This window comes from Nilaparvata lugens, chromosome 4 (assembly GCF_014356525.2).
Source record: "Nilaparvata lugens isolate BPH chromosome 4, ASM1435652v1, whole genome shotgun sequence".
NCBI lineage: Eukaryota > Metazoa > Arthropoda > Insecta > Hemiptera > Delphacidae > Nilaparvata > Nilaparvata lugens.
In genome coordinates, this window is record NC_052507.1 from 46,543,727 (window position 1) to 46,566,157 (window position 22,431).

Consider the following 22,431-nt stretch of genomic DNA (forward strand, 5'->3'; position numbering starts at 1 on the left):
TAGCCGTCAGGCTTGCTTCGCTCGCCATATCCGTTTAGCCAGAAGTTTAGTCCGGACCCCCGACTGGATCGTCCTAACATATGATAAAAGTATGACATATAACATTTCAAATTTGGTAGGTGTGTTCAGTTGGCCCTTTAGAGGCGCAATAAGAACGGATTTGGAAAAGTTTCCAAAGATACGCCCAAAATCTACGTTTTTTAGCGTTTTCTCAGCTTCATCGAGAACAAATAAACAGAAAATGTTCAAATTTACTACAGAAGCTCAGCTGGGGTGCAATAATGTTGTGTTAGAAGGAATTTGAAATAACGCCAAAGATACGCCCAAAATTAGCGTTTTCTCACCTTTTTCAATAATTGATGGAAATGTATTAAAAAAAATTCAGTATACAGGTTTAGCTGAGGTAGAAGAATTTTGTTCGCCAAAGATACGCCGATATAGTAACAGGTGTTTTTCGAGATCAAATTGACATAATACGTTCAAATTCGGTACAGAGGTTCCGCTGAGGTCTACATGCAGGCGAGCGAAGCGAGCCCTCTGATCTCATTTTTGGACGATCCAGTCGGGGGTCCAGGGGGCGGAGCCCCCTGGCTAGACGGATATGGCGAGCGAAGCGAGCCTGACGGCTAGTGTAGGTATATTTGTATTTCCACTGCAGATAAAAGTAACTAAGTTGTTTAATACTATCTGAAATAATGGAGACGATAGAAGAATATACCAACTTGCTCAATCACAACCCTTTCACTTGACAGCTTTCGAAGCAATTTGTGAATGATCAATCAAGTAAAATGCGTTTGCTATACTGTATTTCGATGACTATCGGTACAACTCTTCAACGGCTCGTACTATTTTGATTGTTGATCAATAGAACGCATTATTTTCTTGATCAACCACAGCACTTCTACTTAATAGCTTTTGAATCAACTTCTGAACAATGAATACATAAAAATGATCTCAGTAAATTTATCTATTCACTCAAATGATTGACTAGATTCTAGAAGTTTCGCTTGAGAATAACAACGATGACAGTTTTTTCACCAAATCTTATTCAAAATCAGGTTCATTTGACGACTCTCTTGACATGCTTCAACTCATGTGACAGCCAAACAGCCAGAGAGAGCAGAACAAGGGATCCTGATTGATGAGCAGCAGCTAATGAAACAGGAACATACATCACAAGAGTAGAGATTCCGAGAGCCACCTGCAACATAGAAAATGAACAAATAAATCAACAATCGTCAAACGTGTAGTAGAAATTTAAGCTGATAAATTGAAGAGTCAAACATTGGGGAAGAGATTAAATTTACAGCACAAAGGTAAAAGATTCGTTTGCATTGCATGTGAATAGCAGGGCGCGCTAGGGGATAATTCCATATCATACGTATAATATGTGGGAGCATCTTCCCAAATTACAGGATTTCTAAAATCTTATAAAAAAAGTACCAGAGGCACCCAGAGGTATGTATTTTATTTTTGCATGACAAAATAAAAAGAAGCAATTATTCAAAACAATAATTGTGTTTTTCTGTAGGTGTGTAGGTAATACCTAAAAGTTTACAAGTAAGACCGGGTGCACATTTGTGATTTATCGGGTGGTGTTTTTACGGCCACTGTGATTTCGAGGTCACTGGCGTAGTTGGAAGTATATGGGTTTTAGCAGGACCTCCTATATGTACTATCGGACCTGAGCCTAGAAAAAAATGCTTCCGTATGTGGTGGTCTTATAGTAATTCCTATTGAGAAAAATCACTAATCATCTGTTAGATAGCGTCTCAGTTCATCGAAATCTCAGTTTGTCTAGTTCCCGTTTAAAAAATCAATGCCGACCACCACCTACGGCGGCCGTATTTTTTGTAGGCGCAGGTCCGGTAAATAGGAAGTCCTGGTTTTATACAGAGCGGTGCACCTGTACATCATTACAGAGTAACAAGCCGCGTACTGTTTGCTGACTCTTTGGTGGTCGCAAGGGAGCCGCCACTTTCTATACGACTCGGACGACAAGCCGCGATTTATTCTCCACTTCAAAAACCCTTAGAACGTAAGAAATAGAGATAGAGAAATTGTGATTTCAGATTTGGATTCATTGTCTCCAAAATAGTTATTTTCTAATGGATATCAAGCCATTATATAGGTACAGTATTCTATTTTTCTCAAAAGGCTTTCTAAAGTTTTATCTGGAAACTGTTTTACACTTTCACAAGTTTCAAATTGTTCATTAATTATTATATGAGTAGAAATTAATTTAAATAAATACCAAATTGAAAAATATTGTCAAGATTTTATTTATTATTTTTATATTATGAACTATGTTTATTAGTCCAGTCAATATAGACATAAAAAAGGGAGTGTGCTTGCAATTTATATTGTAGTTCTGATTTTTTAATATATTATTTGGGTACATAAGAGAAGTCCTGAACCAATTTTTTCATGCAAAATTTCCTTGGGCTAGATACAGGATATTTAGAAATTCTGAATAAAATGAGATCATTCGGAACTCTCTATCTGCAATGAGTAATGAGTTATGATTTTCCAAAAATGAGTGAAATTTGAAGAAAAAATAAATTTTGATAAACTTTAGTTTTTGATCAACAATATCTTGCGATTGTTACCATTTAGATGTATAATTCAAAATCCCTCTGGGTGTATTTTTGTGCTCTACAATCTGAGATCAGGTAGAGCTCTCTATCTCATATAGATTTCCAGGTACACCTGACAATAATGCTCCTTGTATTTTGAAAAACACCTCATTTTCAGCTTCAACCATCATCACCAACTACATTCCCCTCACACTGATATTTGACCATTTTTTTGTGTATTGGAATATGGGCTTAAGTACACTCATTGATAAATTTTCCATTTTTCGACCGAATTTGACTTATGATGCATGATTTTGGACCGCCTTGACGAGCCGAGAAGAAATGAAATGTAGTACGATGGGATCTGAGCATTGTGTCAAAAGTTATAAGTGTTTGAAATTTTGATCCTTGAGGTGTCCTTAAGCGCGCCTCTACACTAGGAAATACTGAAATGAAGTGCATCTAACGGGTGATTCTCATAGAACTTAATCTCATGAACATATGTTGTCATTGTGCGAAATATCAATGTGAGGGCAATGTAGTTGGTGATGATGGTTGAAGCTGAAAATTAGGTGTTTTTCACAATACAAGGAGCATTGTTGTCAGGTGAACCTGGAAATCTATATGAGATAGAGAGCTCTACCTGATTTCAGATTGTAGAACACAAAAATTCACCCAGAGGGATTTTGAATTATACATCTAAATGGTAACAATCGCAATATATTGTTGATCAAAAACTAAAGTTCATCAAAATTTATTTTTTCTTCAAATATGACTCATTTTTGGAAAATCATAACTCATTGCACATAGAGAGTTCCGAATGATCTCATTTTATTCAGAATTTTATAATATAAAAAAGAGAGCAAATTTTTCTGTCCGAATAAGAGATTTGTTATAAATAGCTAAAAACTGGAAAATGAGCCAAAAATCAGAGGTTTTTGGGCCACCCTGTATCTAGCACAAAGAAATTTTGCATGAAGAAATTGGTTCTGGACTTCTCTTATGTACCCAAATAATATATTAAAAAATCAGAACTACAATATAAATAACATGCATCAATGTATATAGTGACTGGCCTATATATAAGTTAAATTTTATTTTTCACTGCTCACATCTCTTTTGGCTTGATATATATATCAGCAAAGACAATTGACAAAATGTAAAATCAAATGATTCAGTTATATTAGCAGCTGTCGTCCTTGAAATCAATATAATATACTGATTGAACAATTCAATTTTCAAGTATTGTTTTCAGTTTTTCATGATGAATGTATATTTTACTTTCCTTTCCCTATTATCATAGGTAAGGAAAGTATTGCTTTCCGAAAAAAATTAAGGTACCCCAATTTCTAAATTTCTATACGTCCCCTGAGTCCAAAAAAGTGGTTTTGGGGTATTGGTCTGTGTGTGTGTGTGTGTGTGTGTGTGTGTGTGTGTGTGTGTGTGTGTGTGTGTGTATGAGTGTATGTGCTTCTCTGTACACGATATCTCATCTCCCAATTAACGGAATGACTTGAAATTTGGAACTTAAGGTCCTTACACTATAAGGATCCGACTCAAACATTTTCGATCAAATGCAATTCAAGATGGCGGCTAAAATGGCGAAAATGTTGTCAAAAACAGGGTTTTTTGCGATTTTCTCGAAAACAGCTCCAACGATTTTGATCAAATTGATACCTAGAAAAGCCATTGATAATCTCTATCAACTGCCACAAGTCTCATATCTGTAAAAATTTTAGGAGCACTGCATCATCTATGCAAAGTTTGATTTTAGATTCCCAATTATCAGGCTTTAGATACAGTTTAAACAAAAAATTTCGAAAGTGGAAAAGATTGAGCATAAAAATCTTTACAATTAATGTTCAGTAACATTTTCACCTAAAATTGAAAATAAGCTCGAAATTCGAGAAAATAAGATTATTCAATTGCAAACTGTTGGCAACTGTTGATTCTATTAAATCATTCACTATGAAGAGATAGCAGACTTAGTGTGTCTGCAGCGCTATTGTCCTGTCACCAGCTGGATCAGATCTTAGAAAAGTAGCCTGAGATGCGCGGGAACTCTAGCGTCAGTTGATCAATTTTCATAACGGCAAGGAAAGTTATGTGAGTGCACCACATCAGATTTTTTGACTAGAGTAGTATGAATCATAGTATGTTCGTAACCGATTATTATTCTAGGAATCGATCAGAGAACTAATATTCGAAAAATAGCGAATTCGGCATTGTAATATCAGTCTATGGTGAGTCGCTGGCAATACAGCGAAGTAAAATTATTTGATGCCAGAGAATCGCTCTACTTGTAAAACCGCGATTTACTAGCTTCACAAATGTGCACCAAGCCTAATACAAGTTACATAGGCTAAAGACCCATGGAATTGACATAGTATTCCTCAAGGATCCGTCCTATCGGGACCATTGTTTCTCATCTACGTAAATGAACTATGCAATGGGTCATTCAAGGGGGAACTTACTGCCTTTGCAGATGACATTGCTCTTTTCTATCCGGCCAAAACATTAGAAAAATTACACTTCGACATGCAGCATGATTTAATAGGGCTGAGATGGTGGTTTACAAGCAATTTTATGTTAATGAGTGCCAAAACAAAATTCATGATCTTTAGTATTTCGAGAGATATCTGTTTTCCAACACCATTGAGGTATCATAGTCTATCTTGTACCGAAACCACTATCTGTGATTGACCCCAACGTGAACAAGTCGAAGAAATCAAATACTTGGGGCTAGTACTAGATAATAAAGTCACATGGAAAAAGTATCTAAACTATTTGAAACGGAAACTCATGAAATACATGGTCTGGCGTTGTGGGGAGGAGCATACACTGTAACCCTGAGGCCGATAGTTGTTTTACAGAAATCCTTGATTCGCAATATCCCCTTCAAGGCAAAGTTGGAACACACAGCCACCTCTCTTTAGAAAATTAGCTATACTTCCATTGAAAAATTTATAAGTCTACAAAGTGCCCAGGAACTTCTTTGATAGAAGCGTTAATGGCAATGAGAATTTTAATTTGAAAAACAATAATTTGAGAAATAAATACGAAGCTTGTATACCGAAACCAAATAAAAAGTCACTTGAAGATTTTTTTTTCTTTTTTAGCTCCAAAGTTCTACAACCTACTGCCCTTGGAGATAAGGCAGTGCAAGATAAGATCAAGGTTTTTGAGAAATGTCAAGAGATTTGTAATGGAATGTGAGAGTATAGATACCTTTTTTAGAATTCTCATGTAGCCTTATAAACTTGTATATCATAATATTGTACAATATACTTCGAAGCTAAAACTGATAAATCATCGATACTTTATGTAATATATGTCACTTCATATGCGACTGTCGGCCTCAGTAACTACTTTTTAGCGCTAGTTTTATATCAATTTTTATATCACCATCTCAAAGAGGTCTAGTACCTCGAGATGCTAATACTCAATTGGCATTTCATTTTATTTTGTAATAGTATTTTCCCATGTTGTAAAATTTGTATTGCTTCTATTATGTATTTCTAAGATGTTGTTATTTCTGCCAATAAAACATTTTCCTTTGTTCAATTAGTCCTTGATTATTATTGTTTATTGTTTTTGAAGGGATGGATTCAAGGATCTAAAGGTTCAAAGAACCCCACACGTCAACCGAAGCTTATTGTGTTCCCAAGTAGTATGTTAGTTAGGCAAACCAATACCTATGTCCTTTACAAGAACCAGGAGTTTTTCCCTATACTAACATTCCATTCATCACCTGGTTGCAATCCAGTGTGATATGCTTGGCAGTCTCTTCAGACTGATTAGTCCTCGTGACCTACGTGAGTTCCACTCCTGGCCTTCTTTGTAGGTCCTTCCGCTGAGAGAGGGGACGCCAAACTGCCTCTAGGCGCCCGGCCACCCTCGACTGAGCCTCTTGATTCACATTTGTGCCTGGAGTTTCACCCATCTCTGGTCTCTTGGGTTTTTCTTTTTGCCCCTCCGAAACTGCCCTAATGGGGCAGATCCCGTGGGTTTGAAGGCAAGGCAACTTCTGGAGTTGCCTTGAGGTCCATTTTAGTCGCCTCCTACGACAAGCATGGATACTTTGGGTGAATTCTGGTTTTCAACACATTCTTGAGTACGATGATCGACTCAAAGCGCCCCCAATCCACAGAGGGCAGTCCTTGATTAACAATTCATTATTGAGCTGATTATTAATATTACCTGCATCCAAGCCATAGTCGCCATAGCAGTGGCTGCCTTGTAAGCCCTGGCAGGTAATGTCCTCTTCCGCGATAGCAGCCACATGCCAGAGATCAAGCACAGAGTAGTGGTTCCCTTGAATTCAACAACAAATAGAATTAATTTAAACGAAACCTACTATGATAACTACTGTAATCCACTATACTAATTATAAAATTGATAATTATTCAAGTCTATATGTTGGAAAGATCGTGTCACAATATTATATAGCCTATGATCTAGTGAAGAGATTATTCACTTATTCATAAATCAATGACATAATGATAGAATAATGGGAAATGAGAAAAACCAGGATCAACCCTTACTATTTCAATCCCGAATTTTCATTAACAATTGGTCCAAAAAAGGTTATTTTTGAAATACAGGATTATGAAGTAAATTCTTATGCTAAAACATCACAAAATTATCTTCTACTTCAAGGCATATCATGCATAATGGTCAGGAAACTGATAATCATTACGTCAATTCCTGCAAATACCGTATAATTTTAAAGTACGTACTTGTAAACTAAAGTTAAGAATACTGTACGTTAGAGGTTAGATCATCTACAATGTAAATCTAGAATATATTATGCCTTCAGTCATTAATAGAAATAGCTTAATTTATTGAATACTAGCAGGTAACCCGTGCTCCGCAAGGGGTCATTTTTAAACTTGACATACTGAAAACTTGACGTAATGAAATCTCGAAGAATTAAAAATAGGCCTGTAACCATCCTCAGTTAATTAAGAATCTATATGCAACATTTCAAGTTAATAAGTCCAGTGGTTCAGACGTAATGATGCGTCAAACATAATTTTCCTCACCCGTAAGTGTATAAGCCAGTTCTTTCCTTTATTATAGTATAGATAATATAAATATTGAAATAAGATTGATGACTTACCAAAATTCTATGATCAAATTGAACGGTGGTTGGATTTTCTGTGAAATTTGTTATTGCAGGTTTCATACTGAGAATATCACTTGGAATCAATCCATTTCCCATAAGTGGGAATGAGTTGTATACTAAACCAGCATCAAGACCAGCTACAAAAGCTCCTGCAAAAAATATTAGTAATTGAAGAAAACGGTTTCTATTCATGGACTAGACACTGAAGGGCTATGGGCATATTTCAAGTAAAAAAACCCCAAACTTTAATTTTAACATTTCAATTAAAGTACTGTTGTGCAATATATTTTTAGGTTTCCTTTAAAGCTAATTTCATAAATGTTTCACGATATTCATTGCATCATACTCCTCTCAAACAGACAAAAACACTTCAAGGATTATTCCTTCAAATAATTTTGAGGGAATACAACAGTTTTAACACTAGTCTTTAGCGATTCAGAAAGTATGAATTGATAATGATTGCTTTTTGTAGTTTATTACAGCAAGTGAGACAGTATAACACATGGGAATTAAGAATGTTAATCAACTGTGTGTTTACATATCATTTATATTCATAATTTTATGCAATTGAGGAACTAATCAACTTGATAACTATAAATTTACGCAAAATTTGAACGGGAGATAAAGTAGACTAATAATTATGTAACACAAATTTTACTGTATACTGGAGTCCAGTTACTATACAGAGTTGGTGAAAATTATAGAAACAGCTTAATATTTTTTTCACAAGGATAGTTCGAGAGTAGGTTTTATTGGGAATCCTATTCGAAACAGATTGAAAAAACTACGTTTCTGTCAATTCATAAGTTTGGTCCGTCATCTTGGAACCGTCATTTTGAATTCAACTTCATTTTTACTTTCCTTGCCCTATTACCATAGGTGAAGAAAGTATTGCTTTCCAAAAAAAATTAAGGTACCCTAATTTCAAGTTTTCTATACGTTTCAAGGTCCCCTGAGTCCAAAAACATGATTTTTGGTTGTTGGTCTGTGTGTGTGTGTGTGTGTGTGTGTGTGTGTATGTGTGTGTGTGTGTGTGTGTGTGTGTGTGTGTGTATGTGTGTATGTCTGTGAACACGATAACTCCATTCCTAATTACCGATTGACTTGAAATTTTAAACTTAAGGTCCTTGTACCATAAGGATCCGACAATAAGAAATTCAATAAAATTCAATTCAAGATGGCGGAAAAAATGGCGGATAATGACTAAAAAACCATGTTTTTCACGTTTTTCTCAAAAACGGCTCTAACGATTTTCTTCAAATTTATACCATGGATAGCTATTTATAAGCCCTATGAACTGACATGAGTCTCATTTCTGGAAAATTCCAGGAGCTCCGTAATATTCTTGAGAAAAATGGCGGATGACTAAAAAACCATGTTTTTCACGGTTTTCTCGAAAACGGCTTCAAAGATTTCCTTCAAATTTATACCATGGATAGCTATTCATAAGCCCTATCAACTGACATAAGTCTCATTTCTGGGAAAATTCCAGGAGCTCCGTAAAATTCTTGAAAAAAATGGCGGATAATGACTAAAAAACCATGTTTTTCACGTTTTTCTCAAAAACGGCTCTAACGATTATCTTCAAATTTATACCATGGATAGCTATTTATAAGCCCTATCAACTGACATAAGTCTCATTTCTGGGAAAATTCCAGGAGCTCCGTAATATTCTTGAGAAAAATGGCGGATGATGACCAAAAAACCATGTTTTTCACGATTTTCTCAAAAATTACTTGACCGATTTTTTCATATTCATACCCTGTATAGTTATTCATCAGCTCTATCAACTGGCATGAGTCTTTTTCCTGGGAAACTAATGGGGGGTCCACCCCATCCTTGAGAAATGGACTTTGTAACCTCCTTCTGGTGCATGAGGTAGGTAGGTAGAGCAGTTTATAAAAAGAACACACTCATAGTCGAGATATTTCATCTGTAGAGCAGCTGTTTTGACGACTTTTAAAAAAAATAATCGAAGTTCACAATTTACACAAAGGAAAAAGTACTCTGAAAACAATTATATAAATAATTATACACATACCCAGTAGTCTGATTGTAGTTGCAAATATTTTTCCGCCAGTCGTCATTATGTTATTGCCCTAAATTATTCTCTTCTAAAAATGAGGCTTACAGTTCAATGAGCAAGGAAAGTTGTGTGAGTGTACCACACCAGATTTTTACTTTCCTTGCCCTATTACCATAGGTAAGGAAAAACTTAATGTGAAATACGTGCGCAAAGTTCCTCTGCTGCACTCAAGAACCATTCCGCCCTCGCCTACGGCTCGGGCGTAAACGTTTCTTTCGGTGCAGCAAACTGACACTTTGCGCACTAGTTGCACAAATAACTATTTAGGTTTCCTTTAAAGCTAATTTCATAAATGTTTCACGATATTCATTGCATCATACTCCTCTCAAACAGACAAAAACACTTCAAGGATTATTCCTTCAAATAATTTTGAGGGAATACAACAGTTTTAACACTAGTCTTTAGCGATTTAGAAAGTATGAATTGATAATGATTGCTTTTTGTAGTTTATTACAGCAAGTGAGACAGTATAACACATGAGAATTCAAGAATGTTAATCAACTGTGTGTTTACATATCATTTATATTCATAATTTTATGCGATTGAGGAACTAATCAACCTGATAACTATAAATTTACGCAAAATTTGAACGGGAGATAAAGTAGACTAATAATTATGTAAAACAAATTTTACTGTATACTGGAGTCCAGTTACTATACAGAGTTGGTGAAAATTATAGAAACAGCTTAATATTTTTTTCACAAGGATAGTTCGAGAGTAGGTTTTATTGGGAATCCTATTCGAAAACAGATTGAAAAAACTACGTTTCTGTCAATTCATAAGTTTGGTCCGTCATCTTGGAACCGTCATTTTGAATTCAACTTCATTTTTACTTTCCTTGCCCTATTACCATAGGTGAAGAAAGTATTGCTTTCCAAAAAAAATTAAGGTACCCTAATTTCAAGTTTTCTATACGTTTCAAGGTCCCCTGAGTCCAAAAACATGATTTTTGGTTGTTGGTCTGTGTGTGTGTGTGTGTGTGTGTGTGTGTGTGTGTGTGTGTGTGTGTGTGTGTGTGTGTGTGTATGTCTGTGAACACGATAACTCCATTCCTAATTAACCGATTGACTTGAAATTTTAAACTTAAGGTCCTTGTACCATAAGGATCCGACAATAAGAAATTCAATAAAATTCAATTCAAGATGGCGGAAAAAATGGCGGATAATGACTAAAAAACCATGTTTTTCACGTTTTTCTCAAAAACGGCTCTAACGATTTTCTTCAAATTTATACCATGGATAGCTATTTATAAGCCCTATGAACTGACATGAGTCTCATTTCTGGGAAAATTCCAGGAGCTCCGTAATATTCTTGAGAAAAATGGCGGATAATGACTAAAAAACCATGTTTTTCACGGTTTTCTCGAAAACGGCTTCAAAGATTTCCTTCAAATTTATACCATGGATAGCTATTTATAAGCCCTATGAACTGACATGAGTCTCATTTCTGGGAAAATTCCAGGAGCTCCGTAAAACTCTTGAGAAAAATGGCGGATAATGACTAAAAAACCATGTTTTTCACGGTTTTCTCGAAAACGGCTTCAAAGATTTCCTTCAAATTTATACCATGGATAGCTATTCATAAGCCCTATCAACTGACATAAGTCTCATTTCTGGGAAAATTCCAGGAGCTCCTTAAAACTCTTGAGAAAAATGGCGGATAATGACTAAAAAACCATGTTTTTCACGGTTTTCTCGAAAACGGCTTCAACGATTTTCTTCAAATTTATACCATGGATAGCTATTTATAAGCCCTATCAACTGACATAAGTCTCATTTCTGGGAAAATTCCAGGAGCTCCGTAATATTCTTGAGAAAAATGGCGGATGATGACCAAAAAACCATGTTTTTCACGATTTTCTCAAAAATTACTTGACCGATTTTTTTCATATTCATACCCTGTATAGTTATTCATCAGCTCTATCAACTGGCATGAGTCTTTTTCCTGGGAAACTAATGGGGGGTCCACCCCATCCTTGAGAAATGGACTTTGTAACCTCCTTCTGGTGCATGAGGTAGGTAGGTAGAGCAGTTTATAAAAAGAACACACTCATAGTCGAGATATTTCATCTGTAGAGCAGCTGTTTTGACGACTTTTAAAAAAATAATCGAATTTCACAATTTACACAAAGGAAAAAGTACTCTGAAAACAATTATATAAATAATTATACACATACCCAGTAGTCTGATTGTAGTTGCAAATATTTTTCCGCCAGTCGTCATTATGTTATTGCCCTAAATTATTCTCTTCTAAAAATGAGGCTTACAGTTCAATGAGCAAGGAAAGTTGTGTGAGTGTACCACACCAGATTTTTACTTTCCTTGCCCTATTACCATAGGTAAGGAAAGTATTGCTTTCCAAAAAAAATTAAGGTACCCCAATTTCATGTTTTCTATACGTTTCAAGGTCCCTTGAGTCCAAAAACATGATTTTTGGGTGTTGGTCTGTGTGTGTGTGTGTTGTGTGTGTGTGTGTTGTGTGTGTGTGTGTGTGTGTGTGTGTGTGTGTGTGTGTGTGTGTGTGTATGTGTGTATGTCTGTGAACACGATAACTCCATTCCTAATTAACCGATTGACTTGAAATTTTAAACTTAAGGTCCTTATACCATGAGGATCCGACAATAAGAAATTCAATAAAATTCAATTCAAGATGGCGGCGAAAATGGCGGATAATTACTAAAAAACCATGTTTTTCACGTTTTTCTCGAAAACGGCTCCAACGATTTTCTTCAAATTTATACCATGGATAGCTATTTATAAGCCCTATCAACTGGCATGAGTTTCATCTCTGAGAAAATTTCAGGAGCTCCGTAATATTCTTGAGAAAAATGGCGGATAATGACTAGAAATCCATGTTTTTCACGGTTTTCTCGAAAACGACTCCAACGATTTTCTTCAAATTAATACCATAGATTATTCATAAGCACTATCAACTGACATGAGTCTCATTTCTGGGAAAATTGCAGGAGCTCCGTAATATTTTTGAGAAAAATGGCGGATCATCACTAAAAAAACATGTTTTTCACGGTTTTCTCGAAAACGGCTCTAACGATTTTCTTCAAATTTATTAAATGGATAGCTTTTTATCAGTTCTATCAACTGGCATAAGTCTCCTTCCTGGGAAACCAATGGGGGGTCCACCCCATCCTTGAGAAATGGACTTAGTAACCTCCTTCTCGTGCATGAGGTAGGTAGGTAGCGCAGTTCATGAAAAGAACACATAGTCGAGATATTTCATCTGTAGAACAGCTGTTTTGACGACTTTAAAAAAATTACGACTAAAAAAATAATCGAATTTCACAATTTACACTAAGGAAAAAGTACTCTGAAAACAATAATTATATATACACATATACAGAAGTTTGATCGTAGTTTCAAATATGAGCAAGGAAAGTTGTGTGAGTGTACCACACCAGATTTTTTAAAGGGGAAAGTTGTCATATGATACATGATTTCCATACAGAATTTCAAGAGAAAATGAATGCCAAAAACCGGTCATCAATATCTCAAAGTGTTTCAAAGTTATTTACATTTAAAAATACTAATAAATCATATATAAATGAAATAAATGAGTACATAGAAAATCTTGAAAAAAATGTAAACTATCAAATTTCTTTAGAGAGAGTTGACACTTATAGTAATATTCACTCACATGTTTAATACTTTGAACAGAAAAGTTTGATCTATCAGATTTTCTAAGTACTAAAATACGATAGGCTACATGATTTTCAACTGTATTGACGAGCAGAGAAGAATTTTGTATAATACTTCACAATCCTTAAAATTATAAACCTATCCGGAATAATTTAGAGTTTCTGTAGTACGAGGAGATCCGATCATTGTGTCACAAGTTGGGTGTTTGATATTTTATTACTTGAGGTGTCCTCAAGGATATTTTGCATGAAAAAATTTATTCTGGACTTCTCTTATTTATCCAAACAATATATTAAAAAATATTGCAAGCACATACTCTGTTTCATGACTATATCCACTGGACTATAGTAAATCTTACAATAAGAGGAGAAATTGTACGAAAAATAACTAGGCCTATTGGAATTAATGTGACAGTAAAGTTTAGGCTCAATCTTATAGCTCCATAAACTACAATATTACTATGAATTATAAAAATATCGCTGATAAACTGACCCGATAGCGCAGTTAAGAACACCATTCCTTTGCATGAATGTGCCAGCATCCTAAATCGAGTGCTCAACTTTGTGATAGTAGCTAGATCAACCTTTTGTGCCGGCAAAAGCACGTCGAGAGATGAGGACAGGAGAAGTGAATACAGAATGAATGCTAAACTGAGATGACTGGCTAATCTGTACTGAGATACCCTGGGCACATCGCTTGGGCCGTCAAACCTATCCTCCAAGCCCGATTTCACCATGTACCAACCCATAAGACCCTGAAAATTGAAAGAATATTCTAAGCTAAATTTTATTAAAGTGGGGTTAAACATTTCAATTCAACAGGTTCTGTCATACATTCATCATATTTGTAATTAATTACAAATAAATAAATGAAACTTTTGTAATAATAAGAATACAAACATAACTTGAAAATTGTAGATGGTCCCCATTAGATGGTTGTTTTTGAACAAGTTGTTCACATGAGCATTGGTGTACTTCATGTATCGGTAATAGAAGGCATGAAGATGCGAGATTCTTTGTGCGAAAAAACGCCACAAAGTGTTTCTAAAGTTCATAGCTTCTTATAAATTCATAATTAGTGGATCTACAATCAAGCAGTCACCCTTCCAATTGAAGTTCAGGAGGCACGCCACTTACTCAATCTGAGCGATCAGATTTGATTCTATATCCCAATAAGTGGTTTTGGCAATATTAAATAAACTTCTCATTCACTATGGGCATCTAACACAATATCACCTTCACCTGGGAAGTTCCATAATATAAACGGCTACATAGATTTTCAACATAAACATGTTATCGTAATTTTTGAAAATAATTTGCATTACTGTGGTTAGATGTGGAAATAAGAAAAATATTTATTCATTCGATTTGTAAAACAAAAATTTATGAAAAGTAAAACAGGGTTCAAAAGACCACATCAATAAAAAAAATATTGTACCTGAGCAGCAATTAAGGCCCCGAAAAAGGCAACACGTTTCTTCATGACAGGCGTTAACCAGCCCTTGGCCCAGAAGAATGTGGCCGGCATATAGAAGCTAGCGCCTATGAGTCTGCCCCACATCCGATGCCCGTATTCCATCCACCAGATCCATTTGAACTCCTCTAATGTGATGCTCTGATTTTTCCTGTTGAAAAAAAAAATAGGTCAACATTAATTTGTTTAATAGTCAATAAATTCAATAAAACGTACACGATTTTTATCTCACTATGACAAATTTGTAGAATGAAGTTGAGAGGTCAACCTCAAAGAAATAAGAGGAGAGTTCGTTGTATTTTTGAAAAACTAGGCCACTTTGACATTGGGGTTTTATGTATTTATATATTTTGAAGTTGGAAGTTGGTTTACAGTATTCTCCACGCAGACCCTTCATCTCAAAAATCTTATCCGATGGATTCGTTCAAGGTAGTGCAACACGCATTTGATAACGTTTTACCGATTAAGATTTGAGTTCTGGAGTTCTACTGGGCTAAATATATATATTAATGTTGCAAAATTCTAGAGCTCTACACGAATGAGAAATATTCCGCGAATGAGAACTATTTTTTATGATGAATTGATTTTATTGAAACACACTCACATTTTAAATTCCGGATACTGCTGATACTTGGCAAACTCAGCCTTCCATTCTGATTCAGTGATGGGCAATTTCTCCCCCAAGAGTCGCCAGGTCACCATCGACAGACCCGACTCCGTTAGTCTTGTCACACCACCTTACAAAAAACAATTTCAATAGTTGATCTAAATTGCTCTATCGCTCATGAAATTTGACGAAACTACATTAGAAGATTGTATGATATATCATTAATTATTGGTGAAATTGATTAAAACTAATGTTGGTGTTTATTGATTATTCGATGTGGCTTTGTGGTTTGCAGATTTTGAAGCTCGTTTTTTGTAGACTTGTACCTTCTGGCTCAATAGGTGAACTGAGCAATGGGTCACTGAAGTGATCCCATTTGAAATTTGACCAATATTAATTATCAAATTAGTTTCATCATGCAATATCATCTCAAACAACAGAAAACAATTGAATGCTACATTCTTACTCATTGAAGAAGAAAGAATATGAAATCATTCAAATTTCTTATAAATGAACAATTATGGGGAGAAGGAATAGCACATACCCAAGATGACAGCGCCAAACACCATTCCACTGCACCCCAGCAGCCAGTAGCCCACTGCTTTGTGGTTGGCCGGCTTAACAACGGCTTTCTCAATACGTATCGCAGCAGTTGTTTGTAACCGTTTGCCTAAAGAGAACTGAAAAAGTAACTTAGAATTACTCATATCTTTGTAAATAGTTCAATGGAAATTTGAAGCGGAGGAGGTGAGACATTAACTATCAGAAATATTTTTAATTTATTTCATATTCAGCCTACATGTACGAGTAGAGATTTAACTTGTTTACTATTTCACATTCTTTTTCGAGTAATTGAGAATACAACAATACTATTGTCATACTTCATTATGTAATGGTAGAGCAACCTCATGTTTGATCTATTTTCTTACACCATCATCAATCAACAATCAATTTTAAATTTTACTTTAGAAGAGATAAAGTGTCAGAGCCTTGTGCCAGAGAATTTATTATTTTATTTATCTAACAACAATGACAAAACAACTTAAACATAAAATGATTGGAAACGAAAAAACAGGCTTATAGCCCTTACTATTCCATTCCCGAATTTTGATTGCATATTAGATAAATATTATTATTAATTGCATATTATTTATTCATAATTCATATTATATGAATTGGAAGCAGGAGAAAATTCTACGTACCTTGCTAGTAGAATTCAATTGAGTTCCTGGCTTGGAAAGTTGACATCTTGAACCAAATGAGTGAAACTGAAAAAATATGTTTCAAATTTAAAATATTCGATTAAGAACAAACATTTTTTTCATATTTCAGGAATGTACATGAAAAATCCATTATGCTCTATTATTCAAATATTTTCTTTGAATTGACGTAAACTACTCATACAGTGGTATGTAAACCATATGGCACTGTCAAATTCATATATTTACTTTTACTACACATCAAACTTTTAAACGAATTATCCAATGAAGGGCACATAATATGTGACATCATTTCAATCGATTTGAAGAAATGAGATAATTTACTCCAACAAAAGAATGCTCTCAAACAAGTATTATAATGGATTTGTATAGTCACATCCACATAGAAGGCAGTATTTATTGTTACATAATAGCCCAACTTCAAAAAAGGATTTTTTTAAATGTTCAAATTACATATCTGTATAAAACACCAATAATTCTTGTTATTGAATGAAAGCAGAAGTCAATAAAAAATACATTCTACAGAAAATTTAAATGTGGATTACAGTTAGTTGTACCTACCTTATGTTGTATAACTGATTTTAGTGAAGGTGTTCCAATTCCTTGACATCCACTCAGTTGGAGGAACTTTTTACATGCCAACGAATTAAAGCGCCTGTCAAATATAAGAGAAAGATTTGATTAAACAGGAACATATAAATAATTAATTCATACAATTAGTCTTCATATTCAATTTTTTATAATATAAGTCTACAACTTAAATAAGAAGGTAACATTTTCATGTGTTGTCTTTTTTCATTATTGCGCATGATGCCCACATGAGCTTTTAGCTTGTGCGTGGGTAATGGGTGATTTGATGAGATGATGGATGAAACGTCCATGCCTACCGGCAGATTCGAACCCAAGACCAGGTAGCGCAAGCAGACTGATGGGTGGAACGCCTTAGTCGTCTCGGCTAAACTGACCGGCATGACATGTTGTAGCTCCGTAAACTTGTAGGATTTCAGGAATCACTAGCGGCCTTTAATTATTCAGGATTCTTGAGATACTTGATGCTACAGTTAATAGGTACTCTGATAAACAAATCAAGAGCAGCAGCAATAGGCGACATGCCATCACCCTGGAGGATCTCAAATAAGGCTAGCTGAGAGCTACATTATCCCAATACAGACTGTAATTTGTTCAACAGCCTGCCCAGGGAAGTACAAGACAAACATAACTTTAGGTTTAGCTTTACTATAAGAAACAAACTCCGGGATACGCTAGTCTGAGTCATTATGGAAATTGCTTAATGATTACTCTACCTAGCATCATAGAATCCTGATACTCGGCGATATAAATGTAGACCTATTGAGAACTGATAACACAAGCCTAACAGAACTGAAGAACACTCCTCAGCATGGGTGTGTAACCGCCCCCAGATAGGGGTAGAAGAGAGATCTCTAAATACTTAATGGGCGAGTCATGGGACTTTATAAACAACAAAATTTGCATTCAATTTCGAAATTTATTTAATAATTTAAACTATTAGAATTTCAACAACAAATAATCGAAAACATTCTATTGCATATTCTATAGCCGAGAAAACTATCTTTAAAACTTTGTTAACTTCTGGAATTCTAACTGTTCACGAAGGTCAATTTACTATTATAACTTTATAAAAATATGGACTCGGTCATTCAAGGGGTTTTAGCATGAGGTAGAAAATATAATGGCACTCACGATCGTTCAAATTATATATCTATCACTATTAGAATTTTCACTACACTAGGATGTTCTCACTAATATTTTCAATAAAAATTACACATTCACTACAAACAATTAAAATACTTCCATTTATCCCGCGATGAAAACTAATGCATTTTAACAAATTTAGACAACAAACACGTTAATTCAGGGCCCTCAAGGCCCAAGGCTACCTCTGGCTCTTAATCTATTTCGATTCGCGGCTTGACTGGAACTGCTATTTTCCACGCAAATTATGTTCCCCTTCCACCAACGAGACAACGGTTCACATGGAGACGAGCATAATTCTGTGGGAAAGGAAAAAAATTCAAGTTTGAAATATTCCCAAATACTCGTGTATTTTCCATCGCTAACGGAAATACAGTTCCGTGAGAATACCTCAACCCTGCATAAAATTGGAGTCTTCCCGGACGCGAGTTAGAAAAATCCTCAAGTGAGAAAATTATTTTTCAACAGAAGAATAAATTTCTCACGATAAAAATTCACACACAAAATTTAGCTAAAAGATCACTGAAGTCTCATTGTTGAAGTCCTAATTCTACACTTTTCGAATGAACCCATACTAAATTCATCTCTATGAAAACACAAGCCCATAATTAATTGATTTCAATATCATCACCATTACAGGTGCAACATATATAAATTACCAGAAACCAGAATCACCCCAACCTCAGCTACAAGCATAGATAGCTGCTTTCACAACCTACATCCTGATAGAATAAAGGCCAGAGTAAGCCAAAATCAAATTTCAGATTAACATTCAATACTATGTACCATCCGAGCTGGAAAAAATAATTTGCCAACAAAGTACAAGTTTAGTAGAAATGACTCATATTCAAATATGAAGAGACTGAGGTAGGAGGGTGGATTGGAGACAGGTGACTGGAGATAAATAAATTGAAACTAAATCCAGCACTTCTGCCAGGATGATGCGCAAAAATATGGATGATGCCTAGAGAACCGAAAAAAATTATCTCAAGAAAAAATTAACGGTACGTTTTTTTGGACAAAGATATCATACTCCTGAAATTCAGTTTGGTACATGACAAACTAACTTCAACAGGCTACCAAGAAGATATAGGCCTAAGTACTCAAAAAACCATAGGAAGCCGAGGTAGAAAAAAGAAGAGTTTTATACATGGACAAATTAAACAGACCGAGATCAAAATAAAAGAGTTATGGAAAATCATTAACGAGAAGAGAGGCATGAAAAATACGTTGGACAGAGATAACCTAAGCCTCATCCATATCAACCACATAATAACTGACCCACGTCTAGTCTGTCCAAACAGACTGAATGCTGCCTTTATTCAGCCTCCATAAGGCCAACAAACACTCCTACCCTATATTGCTAAGATGAATCTAATGGAGAACCAAAACTTTGTGAGTTCAAGATCATTACAAGTAGAGAACTGAGTAGACTCATTGGAAGACTGAAGTCAAACGACTCCTCAGGTCACGATGATATCACTGGGAACATGTTGAAATGCTGTGAACAGGAATTGGGAACTCCACTACTAGAGTGGAGCCAATGCCTCCATTGATCAGATCAGGCAACTATACCACAAACTCTTAAAATTTCCACCAAAAAAGGCGATAAGACAGATACAAAGAATTAAACATACAGGCCACTGGCAAATCTGCCTCGAATTAAAAAAATAGAACGTGCAATTTATGACCAATTGAAACACATTGAAGCATATAACCTAATAACATGACATCGGCATGGATTCAGAAAAAGACATAGTACAGCAACAGCAATATAAGAGTTATGCTCTACAGTGGCTGGAGGATTATTTCTCAAATAGTGAACAATAGGTCGAGCTAGACCATCACAAAGAAAACAACATTTATCAGTAAAAATCAACACTTCGAGTAATAATAATGGTTTTGTTCATAGCACAGACATGCCACCAGGTCATGTCCATGAGGGAACACGTCAAGATAAATAAAACCAAGTCCTTAGATGGACAGTCAGAACGTAAAGTTACAGAAAGTAGAAAAAACACAAAAACAGCCAAGCAGCAGGCAAATTCGCTATTGCGAGAAGTAGCTACTTACAGTTGCCGTGTCGAATGAATGACTTTCCAAATGAAATAGACAGTAGAAACAACTGCATACTCTTTGCTGACGACACAACAATACTGGAGTCACATAATGATCTAGACTCAGCAAACACACTTGTCAACAAAACACTGGAAGGAGCCATCTATACCAGCACTCTACATCTATTTATCAATAAACAGAAAACCATACACATGACTCTCCGACAAATCAACAATAGCCCAGAACTAACTACCAATAGCCTAGTCAAATTACAGCAGCGGCACACACAAGATTCTTGGGCATCATAATTGACAGAAACCTGACATGGCGGCATTGAAAAACTTAGCAAGAATTTATCATCGGCATTTTACTTGATTCGGGGACTGACTAATATATCGGGAGAAAAGGCAGCTCTTATTGCATATCACACTTTGTATGCTTTCCACTTGAGATATTGCATCGCGGCCTGGAAATCAGCCTTGCAAGTGTACCTGTACAGGATACTGGTGATTCAGAAAAGGAACTAATAGCCATCCTGGGGGTAAGCAAGTTAGAGCATTGCAAGCTACAATTCCAGAGAGAATGCCCTGCACTCAGGAGAGACAAACATCAACATAGTACAAGGAAGAATAAAGGCATGGATCTACCAGAGCACCGCCTGAAATAATTCAAAGATTCCCCAGCCTATGCAAAAGCCTTCTTCTTCAATTTGTTGCCAACAAACCTGAAGGTACTAGAGAATAATAAAATCTTTGCTGTTGCACTGAAAAGATAATTGACAGTGATGACTATACAGATGTGCTGAGGAAATCCAATGAGAACCATACAGATATCATACGACCTCCTCAAAAATGATGATTCCCCGGTTTCTGACTGCGGAGAAGACTGAACAAGGAACAAGTTAAGAAATGGTATAGAAATCCTTTAATTAGAGACCAACATTTCAACGCAAATGAAAGTTGATTTTTTAAGAAATTTTGAAATTGTCCACCTAAAATCAACAGTCCTTGAAAATGACCTTAAGTATTTAAAATATTATTATTAAGTTTAACTTAAAACTTAAGCTATTTTAACTGAAAATAACTAAAATGTATTTTGCAACAACTTACAAAGTCAGCATTTTCCTAAGTTTGGTTTCTCATAAATTAGGTTTCAAAAGCTCCACTGTTTGATGTCTGAGATTTTGTATATCAACTATATTTAATACGTTCAGAATTATTGTGATATTTAGAAAAAATAAATCAATATAATCTAGAATTAGCACTATCTACAAATGTTATAGGCATAACCAACCATAACATAAACATAACCTCTCCATAAATAACTAATTACTGTGATTAGAACCAACGAGCTATTAAGAGGTCTTCAAGGTATTTGGCTATTATAGTCACTGAACTCTATACTAACTGGAATGGACTAGCAACACAGAGAAAGTGAGGCAGCTGGTAAAGATAGGCAATCCGCATTGCTGTGGGATTCGTCATTTTTTAACACATTGGCTCTTATCTTATGGGAAAATGCATTGCACAGTTTCAATTTCTATTTTATTTCCATATTGTATGTCTTATTCCATGGAAGCGTTATTTTTCCTTTATTAAGCAGTTCATTTTTAACTTTTTGAGAGCAAGAATAATGGAATAGGTTGAATATGAATAAAGAAAAGATTTTTTTCATTTGTGACTGCAGTAGTTTTGTTTTTGTCACAAGCAAGGGAATAACTTTGGGCCAGATTTCAGAGAAGTGTATCATTTATAAATTTTTATTTATACAACAAGGACAAATATAAACTGTCATGAAATTATTGGGAATGAAAAAACAGGCTCATAGTCCTTATTATTCCAATCCAAAATTTTATTCGTACACAGTCCAAAGAAGGGCTGCTGTGTTTAATTGAAA

General features: G+C 35.3%; 1 protein-coding gene across 1 annotated transcript; it reads right to left on the bottom strand.

Moving 5' to 3' along the window:
* Positions 1–949: 949 nt before the first annotated feature.
* Positions 950–21,894, bottom strand: LOC111060004 (cytochrome c oxidase assembly protein COX15 homolog). The gene is made up of 10 exons (XM_022347633.2): positions 21,645–21,894; positions 17,305–17,398; positions 16,726–16,791; positions 16,068–16,203; positions 15,521–15,653; positions 14,881–15,067; positions 13,936–14,197; positions 7,699–7,853; positions 6,777–6,890; positions 950–1,201 (listed from the first exon to the last, which is right to left on the bottom strand). Exons 1-10 carry the CDS (start codon positions 21,653–21,655, stop codon positions 1,061–1,063), a joined length of 1,299 nt encoding a protein of 432 aa, XP_022203325.1. The 5' UTR covers positions 21,656–21,894; the 3' UTR covers positions 950–1,060.
* Between the last annotated feature and the right edge of the window lie 537 nt (positions 21,895–22,431).

Excerpts from the sequence above, each read along its gene's own strand:
- LOC111060004 (XM_022347633.2), bottom strand. Across the intron at positions 15,654-16,067 it reads GTTTGGCGCTGTCATCTTGG|GTGGTGTGACAAGACTAACG; the intron begins GTATGTGCTATT and ends GTTTTTTGTAAG. Across the intron at positions 7,854-13,935 it reads GTTCTTAACTGCGCTATCGG|GAGCTTTTGTAGCTGGTCTT; the intron begins GTCAGTTTATCA and ends TATTTTTTGCAG.